At 38.3% G+C, this 25,048-nt stretch overlaps 1 protein-coding gene across 4 annotated transcripts in view; it reads left to right on the top strand.

The window, feature by feature from the left end:
- Positions 1–25,048, top strand: part of CTNNA2 (catenin alpha 2) — a 1,115,456-nt gene that overhangs the window by 865,509 nt on the left and 224,899 nt on the right. For all 4 annotated transcript variants that reach the window (XM_043603825.1, XM_043603826.1, XM_043603827.1 and 1 more), the window contains exon 9: positions 11,840–11,992. In XM_043603825.1, coding sequence (XP_043459760.1) covers positions 11,840–11,992 — 153 coding nt within the window. The remainder of the gene's footprint in view (positions 1–11,839; positions 11,993–25,048) is intronic.

Raw genomic sequence — 25,048 nt, forward strand, 5'->3', positions numbered from 1 at the left:
TGTGTTTGGACAAGAGAAAACCTCTCTGGACCACAGACCTGGAATGGAAAAAAATGGAGAGAGTCAGTCTCTAACTTGCAGACAGCCTTAGGAATGACAATCCAGGGTGGTGTGGCTTTGTCTGGACTGCAGTGCGCTGCCCTGTGTGCACGCATTGAGGGGAGAAGGGAGCTAGCTCTGGGCAAGCTCAGAGGCACACTGGGAGAAAGCATTCCCCTTCCTTGAGTGCCGTGGTAAGAAAGTATACTGCCTCTCCAAGGATAAAAGACCCTGTAGGTGCCAGCCAGAGGCCCTTTGTTGGCTGGGCAGAGATGGTGCTACCCCAGAACTGGTGTGGGGTGGAGTGGGATTCTTTAAGACATCAGGGTTTGAATCTCAGCTGAGCACCTGGGAAGCACAGGAGACTGTGGAGCAAGACAAAGTGGCCCAATCATGCCCGCACAGCACTGTGAGGATAGCCTGAACAGTGTGGTTTGGGACACCTCATCCAGGGAGGAGAGACTGAGGTGTCACCATTTTTCTCCCCATCACCAACATGGTGGAGCTTCATGGAACAGGATAGTGGGCCCTCAGCGGAGGCGCGACCTGCCTGCACCAAACTGTGCCCCTCCATGCCTGGTAACTGTGTTTCTACTAGAGCAAGATTGACACTGACCAACCAGACAGCCCCTCCTCCAGACCAGCACAGCCGCATGTTCCAAGGCACCATCAGATATCGGTCCAGTGTTTTTGCATTTTCTGATTTGATTCTTGGTCAATTCTTGTTTCTTATACCATCAATAAAAATAAACTCAAAATGGATGAAAGACCTAAATGTGAGACAGGACCATCGAAACCCTATAGGAGAAAACAGGAAACAACCTCTTTGACCTCACCCACAGCAACTTCTTACTTAACACATCTCTGAAGTCAAGAGACAAAAGCAGAAATGACCTATTGGGACCATATATATATATATATATATATATATATATATATATATGTCTTACCCTTATTTTTTCCTTTCCCTATTCTGGTTGTTGGTTTGTTTAAGCAGACATTTTTAATCTGTTCTTTGTACACCTCTTCTATATCTCCTCTTTCTTTATTTTCCTCTCTCTGTCTCTTTCTCTCTGGATTAAGCTGTATAGGTTCTCAAAAACTCTGCCTGGTCATTTTCTCTTTGTTTTCTCCCACTTCTGTCATTTCTCTCTTTGTATGGGATAAGGCTTCTTCCACCCACCCACCCCTTTTTAAATTTTTTCCAGGGTTACTTCAATGAACACATCAAAGCACACCTGGTGGAAGGTCCAAACCACTACTACAAGTAGGGAGATAAAGCAGCCAGAGTCACAACAACAGAGAGCATGAGACACACTCCAAAAACACTTCCTGAAAGGCCAGGCCCTGGACAGTGTATGACTTTTTTTATATATAGTACTACTTGCAGGTGCAGGACACATAACAAGCTCTTAATACATGTAAAAGACAGAAGACTAGCCAAAGTGATGAAATGGAAGAATTCTCCTCAAAAGAAATTCCAGGAATAAATGACATCCAGAGAATTGTTCAAAACAGATATAAACAATATATCTGAATAATAATTTAGAGTAATAGTCATAAGACTGACTAATAGCTGGGCTTGAGAAAAGCATAGAAGACAGCAGGGACTCTGAGTAAATTAAGCTATAAATGAGATGCAAAATAAACTAGATGCAGTGACAGGAAGGATGGAGGAAGTAGAGGGGAGAATAGGTGAAATAGAAGATAAAATTATGGAAAATGATGAAGCCAAGAAAAATAGAGATGAGAAAACACTGGACCATGAGGGGAGATTTAGAGACCTAAGTGATTTGATGAAACACAATAATATCTGTATCATAAGAGTTCCAGAAGAAGAAGGGAGAGAGAAAAGGGCAGAATGTTGGTTTGAACAAATTATAGCTGAGAACTTTCCTAATCTGGAGAAGGAAGCAGACATCCAAGTCCAGGAGGTGCAGAGACCTCCCTTCAGATTCAACAAGCACAGGCCATCACCACGGCATATCATAGTGAAACTTGGCAAAATACAAAGATAAAGAGAGAATTCTGAAGCAGCTAGGGACAAATGGGCCTTAACCTACAAGTCTAGACACATAAGGGTAGCAGCAGACCTCTCCACTAAAACTTGGCAGGCCAGAAGGGAGTGGCAGGAAATATTCAATGTGCTGAATAGGAAAAATATGCAGCCAAGAATCCTTTATCCAGCAAGGCTGCCATTAAGAATAAAAGGAGAATAAAGGCTTTCCCAGACAAACAAAAACTGAAGGACTTCATGACCACTAAACCACCCTACAGGAAATCCCAAGGGGGACTCTCTGAGTAGAATGTTGCAAAGACTACAAAGGACCAGAGACATAACACAAGCATGAAACCTACAGATTACACAATGACACTAAATCCATATCTTTCAATAATTGCTCTGAATGTAAATGGACTAAATGCCCCAATCAAAAGACACATTGAAAGTGAGGGGATGGAGAATCATCTATCATGCTACTGGAAGTGAAAAGAAAGCTGAAGTAGCCATACTTATATCAGAAAAACTAGATTTTAAACTAAAGACTGTAACAAGAGATGAAGAAGGGCATTTTATCATAATTAAGGGGGCTGTCTATCAAGAAGAGCTAACAATTGTGAATGTTTATGCTCCCAAATTGATAACACCCAAATATATAAATCAATTAATCACAAACATAATCAATCATATTGATAATAATAATGCTAACTGTAGGTGACTTTAATACTTCACTTACAGCGATGGACAGATCATATAGGCCTAAAATCAATAAAGAAACAATGGCCTTGAATGATACATTGGACCAGATGAACTTGACAGATATATCCAGAACTTTTCATCCCAAAGTAGCAGAATACACATTCTTGTCAAGTGCATGTGGAACATTCTCCTAACTAGATCACATAGTAGGTCACAAAACAGCCCTCAATAAATTATATAAAAGGATTGAGATCATACCATGCCTATTTTCAGATCACAACACTATGAAACTTGAAATCAACCTCAAGAAAAAATTTGGAAAGCCTCCAAATGCATGGAGGTTAAAGAATATTCTACTAAAGAATGAATGGGTCAACCAGGCAATTAAAGAAGAAATTTAAAAATATACGGAAGCAAATGAAAATGAAAACATGATAGCCCAAACCTTTTGGGATGCAGCAAAGGCTGTCCTAAGAAGAAAATACATTGCAATCCAGACCTATCTCAAGAAACAAAAAAAAAAAAATCCCCAATACAGAACCTAACCTCACACCTTAAGGTACCAGAAGCAGAACATCAAAGAAAGCCCAAAGCCAGAAGAAGAGAAATAATAAAAATTAGAACATAAATAAACAATATAGGATCCAAAAAACCAAACCAAACAATAGAACAGATCAATAAATCTAAGAGCTGTGTTTTTGAAAGAATAAACAAAATTGATGAACCCCTAGCCAGACTTCTCAAAAAGAAAAGAGAGAGAATCCTAATAGATAAAATAATGAATGAAAGAGGAGAGACCACAACCAACACTACAGAAATACAGTTATTAGAGAATACTGTGAAAAATTACCTGCCAAGAAACAGGACAATCTGGAAGAAATGGACAAATTCCTAGACACCCACACACTACCAAAACTCAAATGGGAAGAAATAGAAAATTTGAACAGACCCATAGCCAGCAAAGAAATTTCATCAGTTATCAAAAATCTCCTAACAAATAAGAGTTCTGGGCCAGATGGCTTCCTAGAGGAATTCTGCTAGACATTTAAAGCAGAGTTAATATCTATTCTTCTCAAGCTCTTCCAAAAAAATAGAAATGGCAGGAAAGTTTCCACACTCATTCTGTGAAGCCAGCATTACCTTGATTCCCAAACCAAAAACCCCACTAAAAAGGAGAATTACAGGCCAGTATCCCAGATGAATATGGAGCAAAAATTGTCAACAAGATACTAGCAAATCAAATTCAACTGTATACTAAAAGAATTATTCACCATGAGCCATTGGGGTTCATTCCTGGAATGCAGGGCTAGTTCAATATTTGCAAATCAAACACTGTGATGCATCACATTAATAGAAGAAAAGATAAGAACTATATGATCCTGTCAATAGTTAGAGAAAAAGCATTTGAAAAAATACAGCATTGTTTCTTAATAAAAACCCTCATGAAAGTCGGGATAGAAGTAACATACTTTAACATCATAAAAGCCATATATGAAAGGCCCACAGCTAATATCACCCTCAATGGGGAAAAACAGAGTTTTCCCTCTGAGATCAGGAACACAAAAGGGATGTCCACTTTCACCACTGTTTTTTAAACTAGTGTTGGAAGCCCTAGCCTCAGCAATCAGACAACAAAATTAAAAGTCATCCAAGTTGGCAAAGAAGAAGTCCAACTTTCACTCTTTGCAGATGACATAATACTCTACATGGAAAACCCAAAAGACTCCACCAAAAACTGCTAGAACTGGTACATGAATTCATCAAAGTCACAGGATATAAAATCAATATACAGAAATCGGTTACATTTCTATACACCAATAACAAAGCAACAGAAAGAGAAATCAAGGAATGGTTCCCATTTACAATTTCACCAAGAGCCATAAAATACCTAGGAATAAACCTAACCAAAGGGGTAAAAGTTCTATATGCTGAAAACTGTAGAGATCTGATGAAAGAAATTGAAGAAGACACAAAGAAATGGAAAACTATTCCATGCTCATGGATTAGAAGAACAAATATTGTTGAAATGTTGATACTACCCAAAGCATTCTACACATTCAATGCAATTCCAATCAAAATTGCACTAGCATTCTTCTCAGAGCTAAAACAAACAATCTCAAAATTTGTATGCAACCACAAAAGACCCTGAATAGCCAAAGTAATGTTGAAAAAGAAAAAAGCGGGAGGTATCACAATCCTGGCTTTAGCCTGTACTACAAACCTGTAATCATCAAGACAGTATGGTATTGGCACAAAAACAGACACATAGACCAATGGAATAGAATAGAGAACCTAGAATTTGTCTCACAAATATATGGCCAACTAATCTTCAACAAAGCAGGAAAGAGTATCCAATGGAAAAAAGACAGTCTGTTTAGCAAATGGTGCTGGGAGAACTGGACAGCAACATGCAGAAGAATGAAACTGGACCACTTTCTTATACCATAAATAAAAATAAACTCAAAATGGATGAAAGACCTAAATGTGAGACAGGAAACCATCAAAGCCCTAGAGGAGAAAACAGGCAACAACCTGTTTGACCTCAGCCACAGCAACTTCTTACTCAACATGTCTCTGAAGGCAAGGGAAATAAAAGCAAGGATGAACTATAGGAAACTCATCAAGATAAAAAGCTCTGCACAGCAGAAGAAACAATCAACAAAACTAAAAGGCAACCAGCAGAATGGGAGAAGATATTTGCTAATGACATATCAGATAAAGGGTTAGTATCCAAAATCTATAAAAAATTACCAAACTCATCATCCAAAAACAAATAATCCAGTGAAGAAATGGACAGAAGACGTGAATATACACTTTTCCAAATAAAACATCCAGATGGCCAACAAACACTCATCACGCTCAACCAGATGCTCAACACCACTCACCATCAGGGAAATACAAATCAAAACCACATTGAGATACCATCTCACACCAGTCAGAGTGACTAAAATTAACAACTCAGGAAACAACAGATGCTGATGAAGATATGGAGAAAGAGGAGCCCTCTTGCCCTGTTGGTGGGAATGCAAACAAGTGCAGTCACTCTGGAAAACAGTGTGGGGAGCTTCCCCCAAAAATTAAAAATAGAACAACCCTACAACCCAGCAATAGCACTGTTAGGAATTTATCCAAGGATACAGGGGTGCTGATTCATAGAGGCACATGCACCCCGATGTTTATAGCTCACTGTCAACAATAGCCAAATTATGGAAAGAGTCCAAATGTCCATCAAGTGATAAAAGGATAAAGAACGTGATGTATGTATGTGTATGTGTGTGTGTGTGTGTGTGTATATATACTATATATATCATTCTATCATTCATATATATATAGTAGTATTCTATCATTCATATATATATATATATGATAGAATACTACTCGGCAATGAGAAAGAATGAAATCTTGCCATTTGCAACAACATGGATGGAACTGGAGGGTATTATGCTAAGTGAAATAAGTCAGTCAGAAAAAGACAGATATTGTATATTGTCACTCATATGTGGAATTTGAGAAACTTAACAGAAGACCATGGGGGAAAGGAAGGGGAAAAAATAGTTACAAACAGAGAGGGAGGGAGGCAAACCATAAGAGACTCTTAAATACAGGGAACAAACTGAAGATTGATGGGTGTGAAGGGAAGGGAAAATAGGTGTTGGGTATTGAGGCACTTGTTGGGATGAGCACTGGGTGTCGCATGTAAATGATGAATCATGGGAATCTACTCTCAAAGCCAAGAGCACACTGTATATACTGTATGTTAGTTAACCTGACAATAAACTATATTAAAAAAAAAACAGTGCATAACACATAGCAAGCATGAAACAAGTGTAAGCCATTGTTGCTGATGGCTCTTGATGGCAAAATATAATTTTAGTTGTGAAAAAAATAAATAAAAAATAAACTTCAAACTATGCAAAGGCTCCAACACAATAGAATTGCGTTGTTAATCATGTAACAATAATGGGCCAGTGGCAGGACACTGGGAAGCTCTCCTCCATGCATTCAGGAGGTCAAATTGATTGTTGAGTGGGGGAGGGAGTGTCCATCATCTTAATTATGGCTTCCAGATCGCCTTGGGTGTCACATCTGGATTCCACCCAGATAGAAATGGAGAATAATATGATGGAGTATACACGAGAAATATGTTTCTTTTTTTTTAAGTTTTTATTATAAAATAAAACACAAATATATAAATCCACACACTATGAATATATAGTTTATTAAATTACTATTATGTAACCCCCCTTATAATCCCTCTTATGTAACTTCAAAAAGTAGAATTTTGCCAGTCTCTTTAAAACCCCTTTCTATGCTTTCTTTCTCCCTCCAAAAGTAAGCATTATCTTGACTTTTAAAGTATTCACTTCCTTATGTGTCTTTGTGGTTTAATCACCCTAATGCATATCATCAAATGATATAGTTTAGTTTTGCCCACATTTTAGGATATGTCTATTTAGTCTCTTAATCTATAGCATCCCCTTTCATCCCTTTCTTTCAGTTATAAGCCATCTGTTGAAGAACCCGGATGGCTTGCACTGTAAGTTGTCCACAGTTTGCATTTTGCTGGTTAGATGCATGTGGTATTGGATACCCGGGTGGCTCAGTCAGTTAAGCAACTGACTTTGGCTCAGGTCATGATCTCACGGTTCGTGGGTTCGAGCTCCGAGTCGGGCTCTGTGCTGACAGCTCAGAGCCTGGAGCCTGCTTCAGATTCTGTCTCCCTCTCTCTCTGTTCCTCCCCTGCTCGTTCTCTGTCTTGCTCTGTCTCTCAAAAATAAATAAACATTCAAAAAAAAATTTTAGATGCACGTGATGCAGTTCTTTATGTCATTCTGTATTTTCTGCAAATCACTGGGGGATCCAGAGCCTCCACCCACTTCAGGTTTGATCTCTTTGGCAACACTGTAGCTGGGAATGTGCCATTTTTTTTTTTTAAATTTTTTTTTTTTTCAATGTTTATTTATTTTGGGACAGAGAGAGACAGAGCATGAACGGGGGAGGGGCAGAGAGAGAGGGAGACACAGAACTGGAAACAGTCTCCAGGCTCTGAGCCATCAGCCCAGAGCCCGACGCGGGGCTCGAACTCCCAGACCGCGAGATCGTGACCTGGCTGAAGTCGGTCGCTTAACCGACTGCGCCACCCAGGCGCCCCGGAATGTGCCATTTTAACAGAAGGTACATAGTGTCTGGTTGTCTTTTGTATATGTGTGTGTGTGTGTGTGTGTGTGTGATGTTTTCCACCACTGATGTTCATTGCCTAGATTTCTTAATTCATTAAAGGTTGCAGAATGGTGGTATCCTATCATTTTGTTTTCATTTAAGTTGAGTAAGTTTATAAAGTTTCTTCATAAGGAATTTCAGTTCATACAGGAAAGGCAAGATGTAGTCTTGATTCTTTCAAGAGAAATGAGTTGGTTCCTTGACAGCCTCTAAAGGTAACCAGCTAATTGTTTTGTTTTGTTTAGTTGTCATTATAAACTCATGTATTTAAATATATTTGATGAGTTTCAATCCACTGGAATTTTAATCTTTTGTGAAGTTCAAAATGTGTAATCTTTGGCCAAGTGAGGGGCTCCTGAGTTATTTTAAACATGACCCTAGTAGTCTTTGATAGCTCTTTGCATAATAAGATATTTCAGGACTTTTGGTATATTTCAGCTTCAAAGTTCTAGCCATTTCCGCAAGAAGCCCTGATTTGTTTTAGTGGAAAATTGTATTTCACAGTGTTCATTGCCATTGGGCTGCCATTGTTTTTAAGCCTTTTCATTGGACAGAACTGGGAAATTGTGTGTGTGTGTGCGTGTGTGTTTTAAAATCTTGTGTTCATATTGACATTTCTTATTCAGATCTAGGAATATAGGGTTTTTCCCAAACTTCTTCTATATTTCACCTTCCCTCTTCCACACCATTACTCCTCATTAACAAGAGCATAGGAGATAAGAGATAACTTCTCATGACTAATCGTTTGCTTTCTTCTGCCTTTAAACACAATAATATTAGAACACTAATAGTAATACTACCACCATAATTAAAATTATGTAAAACAGATAAAATATTTTTGTACATCTTATTCCCTTTTTCTTCTTGTTTACAGTGTTGTACTGTATCTTCATTGCCAGAGCCATGTAGCTGCTTCATATGATAATCTCCCTCATTTAAACATCATATATTCTTAGTTCTACAAACAAGTATATATCTAATGCTCACTGTCAGTTTCATGCTGATGTTTTCTGAGTTATTTTGGTTGTTAAAGATCTTTCTCTAACAGATTCTCTGACAGAGTCTCATGAGAACAATATTTTCTGTGTTCTTGCACATTGATCAAATTTTGTCTGTGCCTTCTATTCTTCAAAGTCAGTTTTGCTGGCTGTAAAATTCTTCACTCACATTTTCTTTCCTTTAGTATCTTAAATTATAGTACTTCATTTTCTTCAGGCATAAACCTTTGCTATTGAAAAGTCTGATGATCATTTGATTTTCTTTCCTGTATGAGCCATTTGTTCTATTTGTCTAAATACACAAGGATTTCTTCCCCTGTTTTTATTTAGAATCCAGGTTTTTTGCCTGACAATTTGCATTAGTCTTCCTAGGTACATGATATATCCTTTCAGAATGTAATTTATATGTATATGAAAGTGTTCATGAATTATGATTTTTAGCATTTGTTTTCTGTTTTGCTTTTCTTCTTCAGGGACATCTGGTAGCCAAATACTGATTTTTTTTTTGTCTATCTTCAGTATTTGCCACTTTTCCTTAAATCTTTTAAAATATTTTTCTAAGAATTTCTTTTGGATTTTAATTTTTTCCTTCTTTTCTCTTTCCATTTCTCTTAAGGCATTTGCTATTGTATTTATTCATTCTTGTTTAGTCTTCTTTTTTTAAAAGAAAGATTTTTCTTTAATTTACAATTCTTAACTTTCATGACCTCATTGTATATATATTTTTTCTTTTTGTAATTTATGTCTTATTTAATATCTTTTATAATTTTTTAGTGTATTTGAATTTATTTGAGATAGTAGTTTACAGTTTTAATCTGTGTTACAAGTATATGTTTCTGGCATGGTTTCACTGTGTATAAGGAATATTATATTCCTTATTCTTATTTTTCTTATAATAACTTTATATGAGTTTTGACCTTGATAATTTTAAGTTGTTCATTTTTATGTGAACTCACTTTCCTTGAAGGTTTAGAAAGAGGCCTGATTGACTTAGCTATTCTAGCTTTACAGAGCTCTCACTTCTGTTATTTTTGTCTGATTTAAAAAATATGGTTGCTTGGCTGGTGACATAACCTGGCTCTCTGCTCACCTCCCCCACTTCTTCTGGGCCTTTTTCTTTTACCTCTGTTGTCCCTGTCAAGTTCAATTTGATTATACTTCCAATAGTTTCTCCTTCATGTGGGACTCTGTCCTGGAAGAGAGGCTTGGAAGATCAATTTTAAGTGCTCACTGCACTCTTCCCTTCAGACCTTCTGGCCATGGGCTCTTCCACTTGCTACCTTATAATTATAGGCATATTATTTCATATTTCTCAGTCCCATTTTCTTCATTTGAAAAAAAAAACTTATATAAGAAACATCCCTATCTCATGGTGTTGTTTGGGGGATTAAATGATGTAATATCTTGGGGTGCCTGGGTGGCTCAGTTGGTTAAGCATCCAACTTCAGCTCGGGTCATGATCTTGCATTTGGTGAGTTTGAGCCCCACGTCAGTCTCGGAGCTGTCAGCATAGCAGCCTGGAGCCTGCTTCAGATTTTGTGACTCCCTTCCTCTCTGCCCTTCCACCGCTCATGCTCTGTCTATCTCTCTCTTTCCCTCAAAAAAATGCATAAACATTAAAAAATTTTTAAATGATGTAGTATGTAAAGATCTTACTTGAGTATCTGCCACATTGTATGTATCCAGAATATATGAGCTCACCCATAACCAACATTATTCCTGAGCTGTAGTTTAACACATGCTGCCAAATAAGTAACTAATTAATATTAACTTTGCATAGACTTTATGTATTTTATATGGTGAAATACCAAGCCCAATTCAGAGGTAAACCAAACTAAGTTAGATTGCACACATACATACCTTACAGTAGTTCGTGCAAAAAGGAATGGAAATTTGTAATTTGTTCAAAGTTCTCCTTCTTCTGACCAATAATAGATATGCATGTGTCACCCTACTAAAAGATTTGCCTGAATACTCCTCAATAGGTACATTTGTTTGGAAAACATACACATTGTTTACCGTCTTCACTTGCATTTATTTGGGTGTTTTCTCTCTGTACACATCCTGAAATTCATGAACAAAGCAGCACTGAGGTAATTATTCAGGTACAGTTTCTCTTTCTTTCTTTCTTTTTTTTTTTTTTTTTTCATGCAGCTGCCCTGCTTCCCATTTTAACAATGTGGAAATGATATGTAATTATGCATTGTTACATATTCGGATATGTTTATTTTTACTTACCTTAAAGAATAATTCTAAGTACTTCTTTCTGGAGCACAGCAACTATCTCATCATAGTACTTGGGCAGAAACATTTTTGAGATTATGAGAGGTTTCATGTTTCCAGTCTATCAAAGTCAAATAATGTATGTAGAAAGGACAGGTTACTGCAAAACGGTAAGATTTTAAGGGTAGCTTCAAGGCCCAACGCTTATCTAAAGCTGTCCCCATTTGCTGGTTGATGCCTACATTTCTCCATTTTTAATGAGCCTTGAACTAAGTTCTGAGTCCTTGAGCTATATCATGATTCAAAACTTCCTGAAGGGAGACATTTGGGCCAATGAAGGAGGAAAAAAGACTTTCTTTAGGAGAGGGCCTATAATATATTAAGCTAAAGGCCACATATGTAACTTTCAAATTAACATTTAATATAGTTAATTCAGAACAGTGTATCAATCATCTCTGTTTTCTTTTGATACGATAAGCACTGGGAAAATTAAAAACAGTTGAAACATTATTTCCATGGATAATGAGAACTGGGCAGAGTTTAGAAAAATTTTTTATTCTCAGGCAGTAATTTAATCCATATTGCTAAGTGAGTAATAGACTCATAAATACCATTCTTCTATTCCTTAATTGTGTGTGTTTTGTTTTTGTTTTTACTGCAGCTTCGGAAAGCAGTGATGGATCACATATCTGATTCTTTCTTGGAAACCAATGTCCCTTTGCTAGTTCTCATTGAGGCTGCGAAGAGTGGGAACGAAAAGGAAGTGAAGGAATATGCCCAAGTTTTCCGTGAGCATGCCAACAAGCTGGTGGAGGTAAGTCAGGAGAGGCCTGAAGAGTAGAACTTATTGATGGGTTTAGTCTCTACACACGCCCTTTGGAATTTCAGTAGACAGCCCTTCTACGGTTTTCTGGTTTTCCTGGAGAAATAAAGTCCTGGATGCTGCCTTTTTTTTTTTTTTTAACCTTCTCATGATTCCATCTGCTAACCAGAAGCAGGTTATCAGTATTCTTTCCTTTCTCTATATCACAATTCTAAACATGTTCTGGAACGCATCTGCTAATTTTCCTGAACAATAGGTAGAAGCTGAGGCAGGAGAGGTAGAAGGGATGCTCCAAAGTGCCGAATGCTAGCTTTGATTTGAGAGAATAGAATTAAAATTGCCGAATGGAGGTTTAAATGCTTCCCTTTTTTTCCTCCTTATCCCTCTCTCCACTCCATGCCCCTCAGCCTAGATTAGCTGGCCACATTATATGCTAGTGAAAAAAGCATCTCACTTTCCCCAAAGAGATATTGGGATTCCTGATGAAAGATCTTGGGACAGTTGGAGGAGTGTAATTTCAGAGTCGTAAGTATATTCTATGTGTTAGAGAAATCTGTGGAGGTTGTTTTATAAATGCAGAATTGTGCTATGTAATATTGGAAAAATATTATTCAAGGCCAACAAAATGAAAGTAAACTGATAACCAGGCTGCTTGTATCTAGGAGCTGAAAACCAACAGCTTGGCAAAGGTTGGATTTAGTGACGTGGACTGACTAGAAACTTAGAGATGTTAAATAGAAAGTGTGTGTGCTTGAAGAAAAGAGTCTAGGAGGGGTGAAGATCCTGGCAAAGTTAGGGAATAGTTATCAGGGCCGGGCTGTAAGCACTTGAAAACAACAACAACAAAACTCTGGTATATCCCCACTTTAATTCACCATGACAACAGTCATCAAGTTGAGTGTGCAAAACCCTGGGCCAGAGTATTGGAACACTTGAACCCTTGAACTTCCCTCCATAATCCCAGTGTCTTGAGGCAACACCAGCCTGGAACTAAAATTAGACCTACTTATGATATCAAGGCAGTCTCTCTAGCTCTGTCTCCACCTGCAAGTCAAGAACTCCATCACCCCTCACATTCCACCTACATGTTGCAGGAGTTCACTTAGCCATTGAGGAAGCCAGAGTCTTCTCAAGGTTGACCTTCCTTGTTTTGAGAAAGAGAAGGTAAAAAAAGAGCAGGGGTAGAGTGGGAAGGGGAGGAGGAAGAAGAAAAGAAATAATGCCGAATGAATGCTACAAAAGTTTTAAATATTCATATGTAATAAAATAGTAGTATTAACGTAGAGATAGACCATCACATTAATGTAACTTCATTGTTTACAAGATAATTGCAAAACTTATAGAAAGCATTAATTAATGATGTGTTGTAGACATTGTGGACAGAAAGAAGGAACATGAGTTCAAAGTTGTGTGATAAACATATCCTATTTCCATTCTTGTCTGTGTCATTCCGTGATCCTGTATGTAGCCTCATTTGAGATAACACTTGAGCTTCAAACTTGATGCCCTGTGTAAATGTGAGCCCAAGTAGCCCTCATGTCTACTCATTCTCCCTTCTCCTATGATAGACCCTGGACCCAGTCACCATTTCCCCTCATCCCATCTGTAGGATTCACTGTAGACATGACCAGCCACTGTGAGTGATCCCTGACCCTCAATTTGTGGCAGAAGCAGAAGGTCAGTCAGAACTCCATGGTTCAGAAAATCATTGTTTGGCTTCCCTCAGTTATTCCCTTTATTGCCCCTGAGTGGTCACTGCAGGCAGCAGCACTGTGGAATGTCTCCATGCCCAAATAATATAGGAACTAGGGTGGGACTGGCCTGATTGGAGAGGAACTAGAATAAAAAAACATTTCTGTAGGTTATGTCCTGCAAACAAGTGCTATATTGCTGATGTATACACGTAAAAAAAAAAAAAAAGCTGGATCACTGGGCTGAAAGTCACTAGTTTTCTAATTTTGAAAGTACTTATTGTGCATCTGGGTTGCTTAGTCAGTTAAGTGTCTGACTTCAGCTCAGGTCATGATCTCATCATGGTTTATGGTTTTGAGCCCTGCATCGGGCTCTGCACCGACAACCCAGAGCCTGCTTCATATTCTCTGTCTCCTCTCTCTGCCCCTTACCTGATCATGTTTTGTTTTGTTGTTTTTTTTCCTCTCTGTCTCTCTAAAATGAATAAATAAATACACATGAAAAGAAAAGAAAAAAAAAGTACTTGAATAGAAATGGGCATCTTTTTAGACCTTAGTTTTTTGTGTCTGTAATATGAGAAATTTGGTTAATATGTTGATTTTATACCCATTGACTCTGATAACCCACTTACTAATTCCAGAAGTTTGACTGTTTCCTTTTGGATTTTCTTTATATCAATAATGCTGTCTGTAAATTAGGACAGTTATATTTCTTCTTTTCCAATCCTTATACCTTGTTTTTTTCCTCTCATTGTTGTACTAGTGGGGACCTTCAATATGATATTGTGGTGATAGACTTTTTTTGTTTCTTCTAGATCTCCATGAGAAAATTTTAATGTGTTATTACTAATTGTATTGTTTCTTCTAGATTTCTTGTAGATAATGTTATCAGATTAATTTAGTTCCCTTTTATTGCTCATTCACTAAGAATATAGAATTGTATCAAGCAAGTTTTCTGCACATTTTGAGACAATTAAATGTTTGTTTTGTTTTTTTTTTTTGTCTCCGTTAATATCCTTCAGAAGTGTTGGTATCTAAATTATGCTTTTCCTCAAAAAAAGAGTAAAAAAAAAAAGAGCAGAAAACCTGCCATTACTTAGTTTTTTAAATGTTTGGAGGAATTCACCGATACAGCAACCTGAGCCTGGGTATTTATTTGAGGAAAGGTTTACACATTGCAGATTCAATTATTTTTAATAAACGTAAGACCATTAAAATTTTCTATTTCTTTTTGTGTCAGCTTTCATAAATTGTATTCTAGGAATTTGTTATTTTTATTTAATTTTCAAGTTATTTGGCATAAAATTATATATAATATTCTCCTTTTAAAACTAATCTGTGTCAGGATGCCTGGGTGGCTCAGTGGGTTAAGCACCCAATTTCACCTCAGGTCATGATCTCATCATTTATGAGTTAAAGCCCTGTGTCAGGCTTTGTGCTGACAGCTCAGAGCCTGGAGCCTGCTTTGGATTCTGTGTCTCCATCTCTCTCTGACCCTCCCCTGCTCATGCTCTGTCTGTCTGTCTGTCTCTCTCTCTCAAAAATATATATAAACATTAAAAGTAAAAATGAATCTGTATCTGCATTATTATTTAAGTTCTTTTACTCTTTATAGTGGTAATTGGTGCCTTCTCTCTTTTTTTCTCAGTTCTGCAAGAGGTTTATAAATTTAATATTATTTTTTATAACATAGCTTTAAGGTTTGTAGATTTTCTTTGTTTTCTATTTTATTTATGCTGTTATTTTTATAGTTTTTATGCTTTCTTCTGGTATGACTTACTGTTTTTCTAACTTTCCAAAATCAACAATCACATTATTGATTTTTAGCCTTTTTTATTTTAGTAATATATGCATTTAAGGCTTAATTTTTCCCTAAGCTATGCTTTTATCTAATTATTTTCTACTGACCTAATTTTTAGCTCACTCATCCTGCTTCCATTTGTGTCCAGTATTCTTGAAACTGATTTATTAAGTTCAATTGTTTTAAAATTTATAGCCAATTCTTGTTTTGTTTAATTGATTCTGGTTTTCTAGTAAAATTCATTACTAGATCTCTTTTAAAAAAAATGTTAATCATAGTTATTTTTAAAGTCCAAATCAAAGAACTCCAACATTTAGGTCAATTTCTTTTGTGTTTTATAGTTGCCCCACAGAGGGCAACTCTTCCCCACCCACACAGAAAAAGTGGCTTGCATTTAGAGACTGATGATGCAGCATACCAACAGAGGGGGTGAGCGGGTTCATTAGACATAAAAAAGGACTTTTGAGGAAGAGAAGAGCAGGCATACAAGCTAGTCCTGAGTAGCTTCAGCAAAAACAAGAAAAAGTGGTTTTGGGTTTTATTTTGTTAGAGGGATGGACTGGGGTCGAGACCTCCATGTGTGACCTGGGCTTTGAATGGTTCAAACTTCCCTGTTGGCATCGAAAAAAAGGTGGGCTTTCGTACGAGGTTGCTCAGTTGTGGGGCAAGAGGGAAAGGGGGGAGTGGAGCTTAAGAGCTGTCAGCAGTCAAACATTCAAAATGGAGTAAGATCCTGAATTATGATTCACTCCTAATGTTTGATGACTGGAATGTGCAATGTTTCATTTAATTGAATTTGAATTTGTTTAAGCTGTTATGGAGCTCTATGAGGCTTCCAAAATGGAGGCAGACTTTTTTTTTATAGCATCTGTTTTTATTATTTGATTTTTATCTTGATTATGGCCTTTTAAAAAAATGTTAGGTAATTTTTTATTGAATGGCAAACATTTGTATGAAAAAATATAAAGGATCTGTGTTTTAGTGTTTTGGGCTGCTAGAAGAAAATACCATAGACTGGGTGGTTTATATACAACAGAAATTTATTTCTCACAGCTCTGGAGGCTGAAAGGTCCCAAGGGCAAGGCAGGAGAATGGATGCATTCTGGTGAAGGCCCTCTTCCTGGGTCATAGCAGGTGCCTTCTCGCTGTGTCCTTACATAGTAGAAGATGTAAGGGATCTCTCAGGAGTCTTTTGTAAGAACATTAATCCCATTCATGAGGGCACCATCCTCCTGACCTTAGAACCTCTCAAGCCTCCACTTCCAATATGATCATATTGGGCATTAGGATTTCAACACATGAATTTTGGCAGACAGATAACCAACATTCCAACTCTGTAGTTAGGCTACTGCTTTCTCTTTCCAGAAAGTATTCACTTTACCCTAAAGGGCAGCAGATGTTGTGATGAGCACCGGGCATTGTATGGAAGTGTTGAGTAACTAAATTTTACACCTGATACTAATATTACACTGTATGTTAACTGGAATTAAATAAAAGCTAAAAGCTAAAAACTAAAAAAAAAAAAAAAAAAAAAAAGAAAAAAAGCAGCAGAGAGATAGACCATTTCAATCCAAAGACTGACATGATCTGAGCCTAGTTTAGCCTTTTTTAGGTGTAAGCTACCTTTCTTTTACCCCCGTACTATGGAATGGGGCTGCCAGCCGAGGACCAGATGTGTTACTAAGTATCTCAACTTATTTCTGAAGCAATTTCTCCAGTTTTTGTTTTCCTGTCATGATATGGTTGAAAACATGGTTCTGCTTTTTGAATGCTTTTAATGTGTAATGTAACGGAGAAATATCTTAACAGGATAAAAACAAACAGACAAACAAACAAAAAACCTGCGACCAGGTGCCAGTCTTTGAACCTCCCTTCTCTCTGAGACCTTTGCTTTCTTGGATGTCCTGGATTCCAGTGTTCACCTCTCCAGATCTATGAGATTGTTGGAAACTCTAAATAATTATCTTCTTCTCAGCAACAACCTTGTATGTGGTGTCTCGGTTTCTTTTTCAACACAGAATTAGCAAATGTTTGGGAAGAAAAGTGAAATGCACAAAGTTAGGGACCCTCAATGAACATGTCTTCTTGAGCAAGTGTGGTTTGTGACTCCCTTGGCAGTTGTCTCATGCTTTCAAGGAAATTATTTTTATGCTGTATTTCTAGTTGTTCTCAGCAGGAGGGTGAGTCTCTCTTTTTTTTAATGTTTCTTTATTTTTGAGCGCACGCGCTTGCGAGCGAGAGAGCGCAAATGTGCTTGCAGGGGAGGGGCAAAGGGGCAGAGAATCCAAAGCTGGCTCTGTGCTGATAGCAGTGATCCAGATGTGGGGCTCAAAGCCAGGAATTGTGAGATCACGACTTGGGCCAAAGCCAGAAGCTTAACTGACTGAGCATCGCAGGAACCCCAGAGAGTGGGTCTCATATTGGCTACTCCTTTATGGCTGGAGTTAGAAATCCCCGAGAGAGCTGGTTTAGGTAAGTTTGCAGGGGCTTTTCTTTGTTTCATTAATATTTTTAGTCAGATATCTCTTTTTTCAGTGGAAATATTGAGCTTCCATACCTGAAAGAAATACACTAATTGATAACAACAGTTCTGATTGGATTGAAATAACCATCCCAGTGCTTCGTCCATTTCCTGTAGTTCCTTCGCTTAGCGCGCCCTTCTGCCAAACACCACCTCAGAATCCTTCCAGGGCACATTTGATCCCTATTTAAGAACTTCTGATGCAGCTCTGAGTTGCCATTAATATAAATTACATAAGCATTATATTTTAGATAATTTTGAATGAAGAATGATTACATAAAATAATCATTGAATCAATGGTGATAATTTTAGCTCTTCAACATTTTTTTAGTTATTGAATTTCATTATAGTATATCCACTTTTCCATCAATTTGTATGATTTTTTTCTCATATTTCTGTGCCACATTCTCCCAGTTTGGTATTTGCTGTTCACAGAGATCAGCGTGATGAAGTCAATGGAAGGTGTCACGACCTATAACACTATGTTGTGGTCCTTAGAACATCTGTAACAAGGGCAGTTTTAGTGCAAATAAAATATTAGCAAAATATGAATCAGAAAAAAATAATTTGGCCTTTCATAATTACCTTAACAAGTGAAATTTTATGGTTTTCTTCCCCACAGTGTAACATTTAATGAAGACAAGGTGAATTTACACCAGGGTTTGTTGATTAAGAGAATTTAACAGGTCAGCTATGATGCTTTGGGATCTATAATATCAGCCATTATAGGACATATCACCAGTAGAAATGAATTATTTTCAATGTAGCCGTTTTACCTCATCTCCAGAATCCAGCTAACTCATCCCCTCTGAAGGTTGGCTGAGGGCTTCAAGGTAAAGGTGACTCTGAGGGTGTGCTGTGCTGATCAGAGGACCCCTGTTGTACCTCCTTTCCAAGGCTTGTCAAGAAATGGAATGCAAAGTATGCCAACTTAGTACCAAAGTGATGCAGTCTGGGTAAGGGCAGAGTGGATGTAAAATGTGGGCAAAATAAGCATTGTTACAAAGAAAATACAAGCTAATCTGGAAAATGAGATGCAGAATCAATACAGCTGTTTTCAGAGCCTCCAGACTGGTTTTATACCTTCCATTGCTTTCTGACTCAGAGTTGAGGTGCTTCTCCTCTTTCTCCCCCTACATCTCTACCATGAGTAACAAAAGGGTTTGTATGTAAGCTTAAATGTGCTATTGTCTGTCAGACTGCAGTGTCCTCCCAACAGTCGTCTCTCATATGCCTGGTCCTCCTTGAGGCCCTTCTGCACATGGCAGAACTTCTAAAAATGCAAGTTGATCATGCAGTGTTCCTGCCTGAGGCCATTCAGAGACTTCCTATTGTTCTTAGGTGGAAAACCAACATAATAAAGACCTATGCAGGGCTTGCATGATCTGGCCCCTTCTTCAGTCTCTAACTAGCCTTCTTGCCCTCTCCCACTTCCCACAAGGTATCAACCTCACACAGACCGTCTTCCACTTGTGGGATGTGCCGTGCTGCCTCCACACCAGGCTTGTGCTTAGGTTATCTCTTTCCCAGCAGACTCCTCATTCTACTTTTTCCTCTTATTTCTAATCATTGTTCAGCTTTCAGCTTAAACATCATGTCCCTGAATGGGATCAATTCCCTGTGTTTTTTATTCTTAGGGAACACTATTTACTTTTGATTTGCACACATCCAGCTCTACTATTGTATGCTATTTCTCCTGCCAGATAAGCAGTTCCTTTAGAAAGGGGCCATGTCTAATTGATTCCTAACTAAATCGCAGCATGTGGCTGAGTAGTTAGCATATAGCAGGTATTCAATAAATAGATGTTGCCTAAAGAGTGAATAAAATAATGAATGCAGCCAGGGATACTGCCAACTTTTTGGCTCCTGGGATAATATATTTTAATAGCATGGCTGCAGGGGCTGAAGGTCCCTAAACAGGTGCCTCTTGGGGTCACTAAAGAGGCATTGTGCTTATTTAATTTCCTAATTACTGCAAAGAAGGAACCTCAAATCTAAGAAGGACTAATGCGGAGAACTCCCATTTCTACTGAGTAGAAAGACATCGCTGTTTACAGGCTTAAGAGAAGCTGAACAGACTCTGTCATGATGCTCCTGAGGTAGTGCCCCTAACTCTGCTGTCATGTCTCCCCAGCCCACTGCCTCAGGAGCATGTGGTTGTCCTGATCCTTGGTTACCAAGGATGTGGGAGAGGGATGTGGTTCTGACACAGTGAAGCACACAACTGATGCCAGAACAGTGATGAGTTGGACAACGGAATCTCAGTTCTCCACTTTGTCCTTCTGGTTTACTCCTGAAGGCAGTACCCTATGCAAGGAGCAACTTGAGTCTGTAGCAAGTGGAAGGTTGGAAATGAGGGGCAAGTCCTAATATTCAGAATAACTAATGTGATCATCAGCAAAGCACAGTCTGCCTCTGTTTCAGCCTTGAGTAAATTGCTTTTCTCAATCTTTCCACTTCATTCAGAAAAATTCATTCAACAACAAATGTGCTGAGTGGCTACCATGTGGTGACAGGTGCTGGCAAGATAACCGTGAACAAACCAGATAAACTTCCTGCTCTCATGGGGCATACTTTTGGGGAAGATAGAGAAAAAGTGAGATAAATGTATACATAAGGTGGAAACTGAGTACTAAAGAGCAAAATAAAGCAGAGCAGAGTGGTAGAGAATGATGATGGAGACGGGCATGTGTGAGCAGAAAAGGCTTGTCTCCTCAGATGACTATTAAGCAGGGACCCGAAGGAAGTGGAAGAATATTGTGGGAACAGAAAAGGCAAAGCCCCCCAAGGCAGCAGTGTGCTTGTTGTGTTTGCCTAAGAACAAAGCGACCCGTGTGCCTGCAGGTCAGAGGGAGTAGAAATTATTTCAGAAATAAGATTGAGGGCTGGGTGTAAACACTGTATTTTGCTCAGATATTTAAAACTCTTGAAGGCTTTGAACAAGGCATGCCATGATCTGACTTCCATGCTGAGAATTACTCTGCTGCTATATGGAAAATATATAGTAGAGTGACAGAAGTAGACGGGAGAATAGATAAAAGAATGTTCCAGTAGTCCAGCAAGGGGTTGGCGCTTTGACTAGAGGAGAGGCAGTGAAGGTGTGGGCAGAAGTGCTTAGATTTGGGTTATATTTCCAAGGTTGAACCAATGCATTGTGTGTTAGGAGATGAGGCAGAAAGGAGTCTGGGATGAGGTTTTGACATGCTGCAGTAGTGAAATCACTTGGAACTCTTAAAAAACATAGCTTACACACTCAGACTGGCTTGATTAGCTCTGGCTGCAGCTTTGTGATAGGCGCAATCCCGAAAACCCTATGCAAATATCTTGGGTTTAAATAAATACAATAGACCTTTGTATATTACAGGATCTTGATTCAAACTGTGAACTGAAAGACTCAAGAAAAGCTGCATCAAAAACTACATTGGTGGAAACAGGTCTCCATGCTTTTTTTTTTTAATATTTATTTATTTTTGGGGGAGAGTGTAACCAGGAGAGGGGAACAGAGGATCTGAAGCGGGCTCTGCACTGACAGGCTGACAGCAGCAAGTCCAATGTGGGGCTCAAACTAACGAACTGCAAGATCATGACCTGAGCCAAATTTATTTATTTGTTTATTATTTGAGAAAGAGAATGTATGAACTGGAAGAGGGGTAGAGGGAGAGGGAGAGAGAATCTTAAGTAGGCTCCATACTCATTGCAGAGCCCCACTCAGGCCTGGATCCCACAACTCTGGGATCATGACATGAGCCAAAATCAAGAGTCAGATGCTCAATTGACTGAGCCACCCAGACACCCCCATGTTTTTTTTTAAAGTACACACCAGACATTCTCATCTTTTTCTCAATGCTGCCCTCCTCAATCCAATTAAAATATCAGAACTAGAATTGAATTAGTAGAATGTCTCAAATATTTGAGCCATAACAAGTCTGTAAATCATTATATTTTATAAAGAGCTATTTTGTTCACCTTAAGCACATATTACACGTACAGTATTTATTTCCTGTCTTTGAAGAAGTGTATACTCCAATACCACCCCTCCCCAAATTCCGATTCCTAAGCTACCATATTATATAATTTTTCCTATAACATACAATAAAGCATTCCAAAAAGTTTAAGCATTCACCTTAAGCCCTTAATGATTGTTTAAACATAGAGCTAGGGTTCCTTGTAAGCTTTCATCACCTTATTTAATGCATTTGACAATCAAATCAAGTAGCCATTATATTTGTACTCGATTTTACACATGAGAAAACTGAAGTTTCAAGAAGTTTAATAACTTTCCCAGTGTCATACAGATAGAGACAGAATTCATGCACCAACCCAGGTATTTCAGACTCCAGAGACCATGCTTTTCACCACTGTGCAACACTGCCCAGGCTCTTGTCCAAGGTATCCGTATAGATTAGAGTCCAATCCTTCATGTAAGTATTTAGTACAGGGCCTGGCCCCGAAGTAATTGCTTGAAAATGTTAGCTGCTTCTGTCCAGGTATTAAGTTCCATATCTGCCAAATCATATTTCATGTTTATTTATTTTGAGAGAGAGAGAATGAATGTGCATGGGAGGGGCAGAGAGAGAATCCCAAGCAGGCTCTGCACTGTCTGCATAGAGCCTGATGTGGTGCTCGAACACATGAACCGCGAGACCATGACATGAGATGAAATCAAGAGACAAATGCTTAACTGACTGAGCCACCCGGGTGTCCCTCAGATCACATTTCAGAGAAGAGCCGTATTTACCACACACATCCCTGGGGGTAACACATATTACTGCAAATGAATTCCTATACACACTAGTGGAGTAAGTCATTCAAGTTGCTGTTTTTTTTTTTTAAGTTAATTTACTTAAATATTCAGAAAAAGAGAGAGAGCTCATGTGAGGAAGGGTAGAAAGAGGGAGAGGGAGAGAGAGAATTCCAAGTAGGCCCCCTGCTGTCATCACAGAGCCCAATACAGGGCTTGATCTCACAAAATGTGATATCATACCTGAGCTGAAATCAAGAATCACATGCTTAACCTACTGAGCCCCCCAAGCACCCCCCAAGTTGCTTTTTGGTGCGGGTATCGATTGTAAGTTGTAATTAAAAACTAGCTTCAGGAATCTTCATTGCCACAGTCTGCATCGTTTATGTCTGCTTAAATTCCTAAATGCCATGGACTTTCAAGGTTGCTTACAAATAGTAAATTCTAAAGATTTTAAATACTTCATGTCAGAGGGCTTCTACACTGCTTGAGTTAACTACACACATGATGTAAACACTGCCAGGTTACATTTCAATCTTTACAACATAGTCAATATGCAAAGTGCAAGGCCATATCTTGAAGTCAGTTATTTTTCAGGTTAAGAAGGACTGTTAATTTCTACAAAACCTTGGTTTCCTGGCATCTAGATAAAAACTTGTCCCACCATGACCTACCCCCAAAATTCACCCAAAGGTGAATTAAGTATCCTTAGAAGAAACATCCAGAAAAGAGAGGCCAGTTAACTGTGTTTTACACACCTAAGGAGAAGAGAAAAGATAATCAACATTTATCTTGTTTTCTATGCTAGATATTATTGTACTTTCCACACATTATATCTCTTAATCCTCTTAACAACTAGGTGCTTTAGTCATCAATATCCTAGTCTGGCAGATTAGGAAACTGAGGCCCAAGGAAAATAAAAGTGGCCCGACCAAAGTCACCGAAACCACCAGCTGATGAGTGAGTGACAAAGACAGAATGTCCTCCCACCATCCCTCTCTCTCCTCTTTCTGTATATATATATATATATATATATATATATATATATATATATATATATTTATTTATTTATTTATTTATTTATAGCTATAATTCCAGTCATTAGCCTTTTATATTTATTAACAGTTTGTCCTCACCACAATAAAATCGTAACACAGCATTATACTAAATTTATTTTAGTCTACTCTCCAAGGCTGAGAAAGAGTAGTATTATTAAGGATTAGAAAGATTCTGAAGAACCTGGGATCTGGGCTGTAATTGTGGTTATGCCAGTTCAGACTTTGGATTGTGACATTCAGTGTCATTGCTGCAGATGGGTAGGACATATTTGGTCTTTGGTTATACTAAATAATGAGTTTTACTGTTTCATCACCCACATAGGGAGTGACTGTTCTCTGTATACTTGTGTGTGTTTTCTCTTAGTTTGTGTTTTCTACAACTGTTTAAAGGTATGGATTCTTTAGTCCAGCAGAGACTTTGCTGTGTAGCATAACCTTACATTATTAAGGCCAGACCCCTTCAATGCAAAAAATGAAAAATTGAGCCCCATTAAAAATGATGTGGTTTGTTTAATACCAACAAGTTTTTAATTGCCCAGGAAAAAACTGTCTGACACTTATGTGTTCAGTCTTGGTTAGCTCTAAGGGCTTTTTATATCACACTGTCCCCTAACCAGCCTGGAGCCATAGTTTGAGAGGGATGGCATGTTGGGGCATTGCTCTTTTGAACTAAAAACAGGTTTTCAGATTACCATTACTCCATTAGCTTTAGAAGGTTGTGGAGTTTAACTTCACAGAGCCCTGTGGCCAGCCTGAGGCTTAGCATATATGTACTTTCAACGCTTAACCTAAAAATCAACACTGGGTGCTTTGCATGTGATGACTGGGATTTCTCTGATGGTGTAACGGTCTGCCCTACGGCTGTGAGAATGAATAAATCATTGTAATCCTCTGGCCCTCACACTTTGTATCTGGCACCTCAGCATTTAGGTCCTATCCATCTCTGACATTCTATATTCTGAGGACCTTTTCCTTTCTAGGAAAAGGGAAGACCCAAATAATTTTCCTGTTCTAGAATGCATTTGTGATTGGAACTGGAATTTGGGGACTATGAGAAGAACATGTCACTGCACCCTTTTCCTGGTGCCCTCCTGATTCAAACAAACATGCAACTTAAGCTTAGGGTACAGTTGGTGGCTAAGCTGTCTCAGAGCAAAAAGTACCCAAAAATATGGATTCCATCACTACTTATCATCCTCCCATGGCTTTTGTCTCTGAGTGACCCAGTGTCTGAA

This window comes from Prionailurus bengalensis, chromosome A3, assembly GCF_016509475.1.
Source record: "Prionailurus bengalensis isolate Pbe53 chromosome A3, Fcat_Pben_1.1_paternal_pri, whole genome shotgun sequence".
NCBI classification, from domain to species: domain Eukaryota; kingdom Metazoa; phylum Chordata; class Mammalia; order Carnivora; family Felidae; genus Prionailurus; species Prionailurus bengalensis.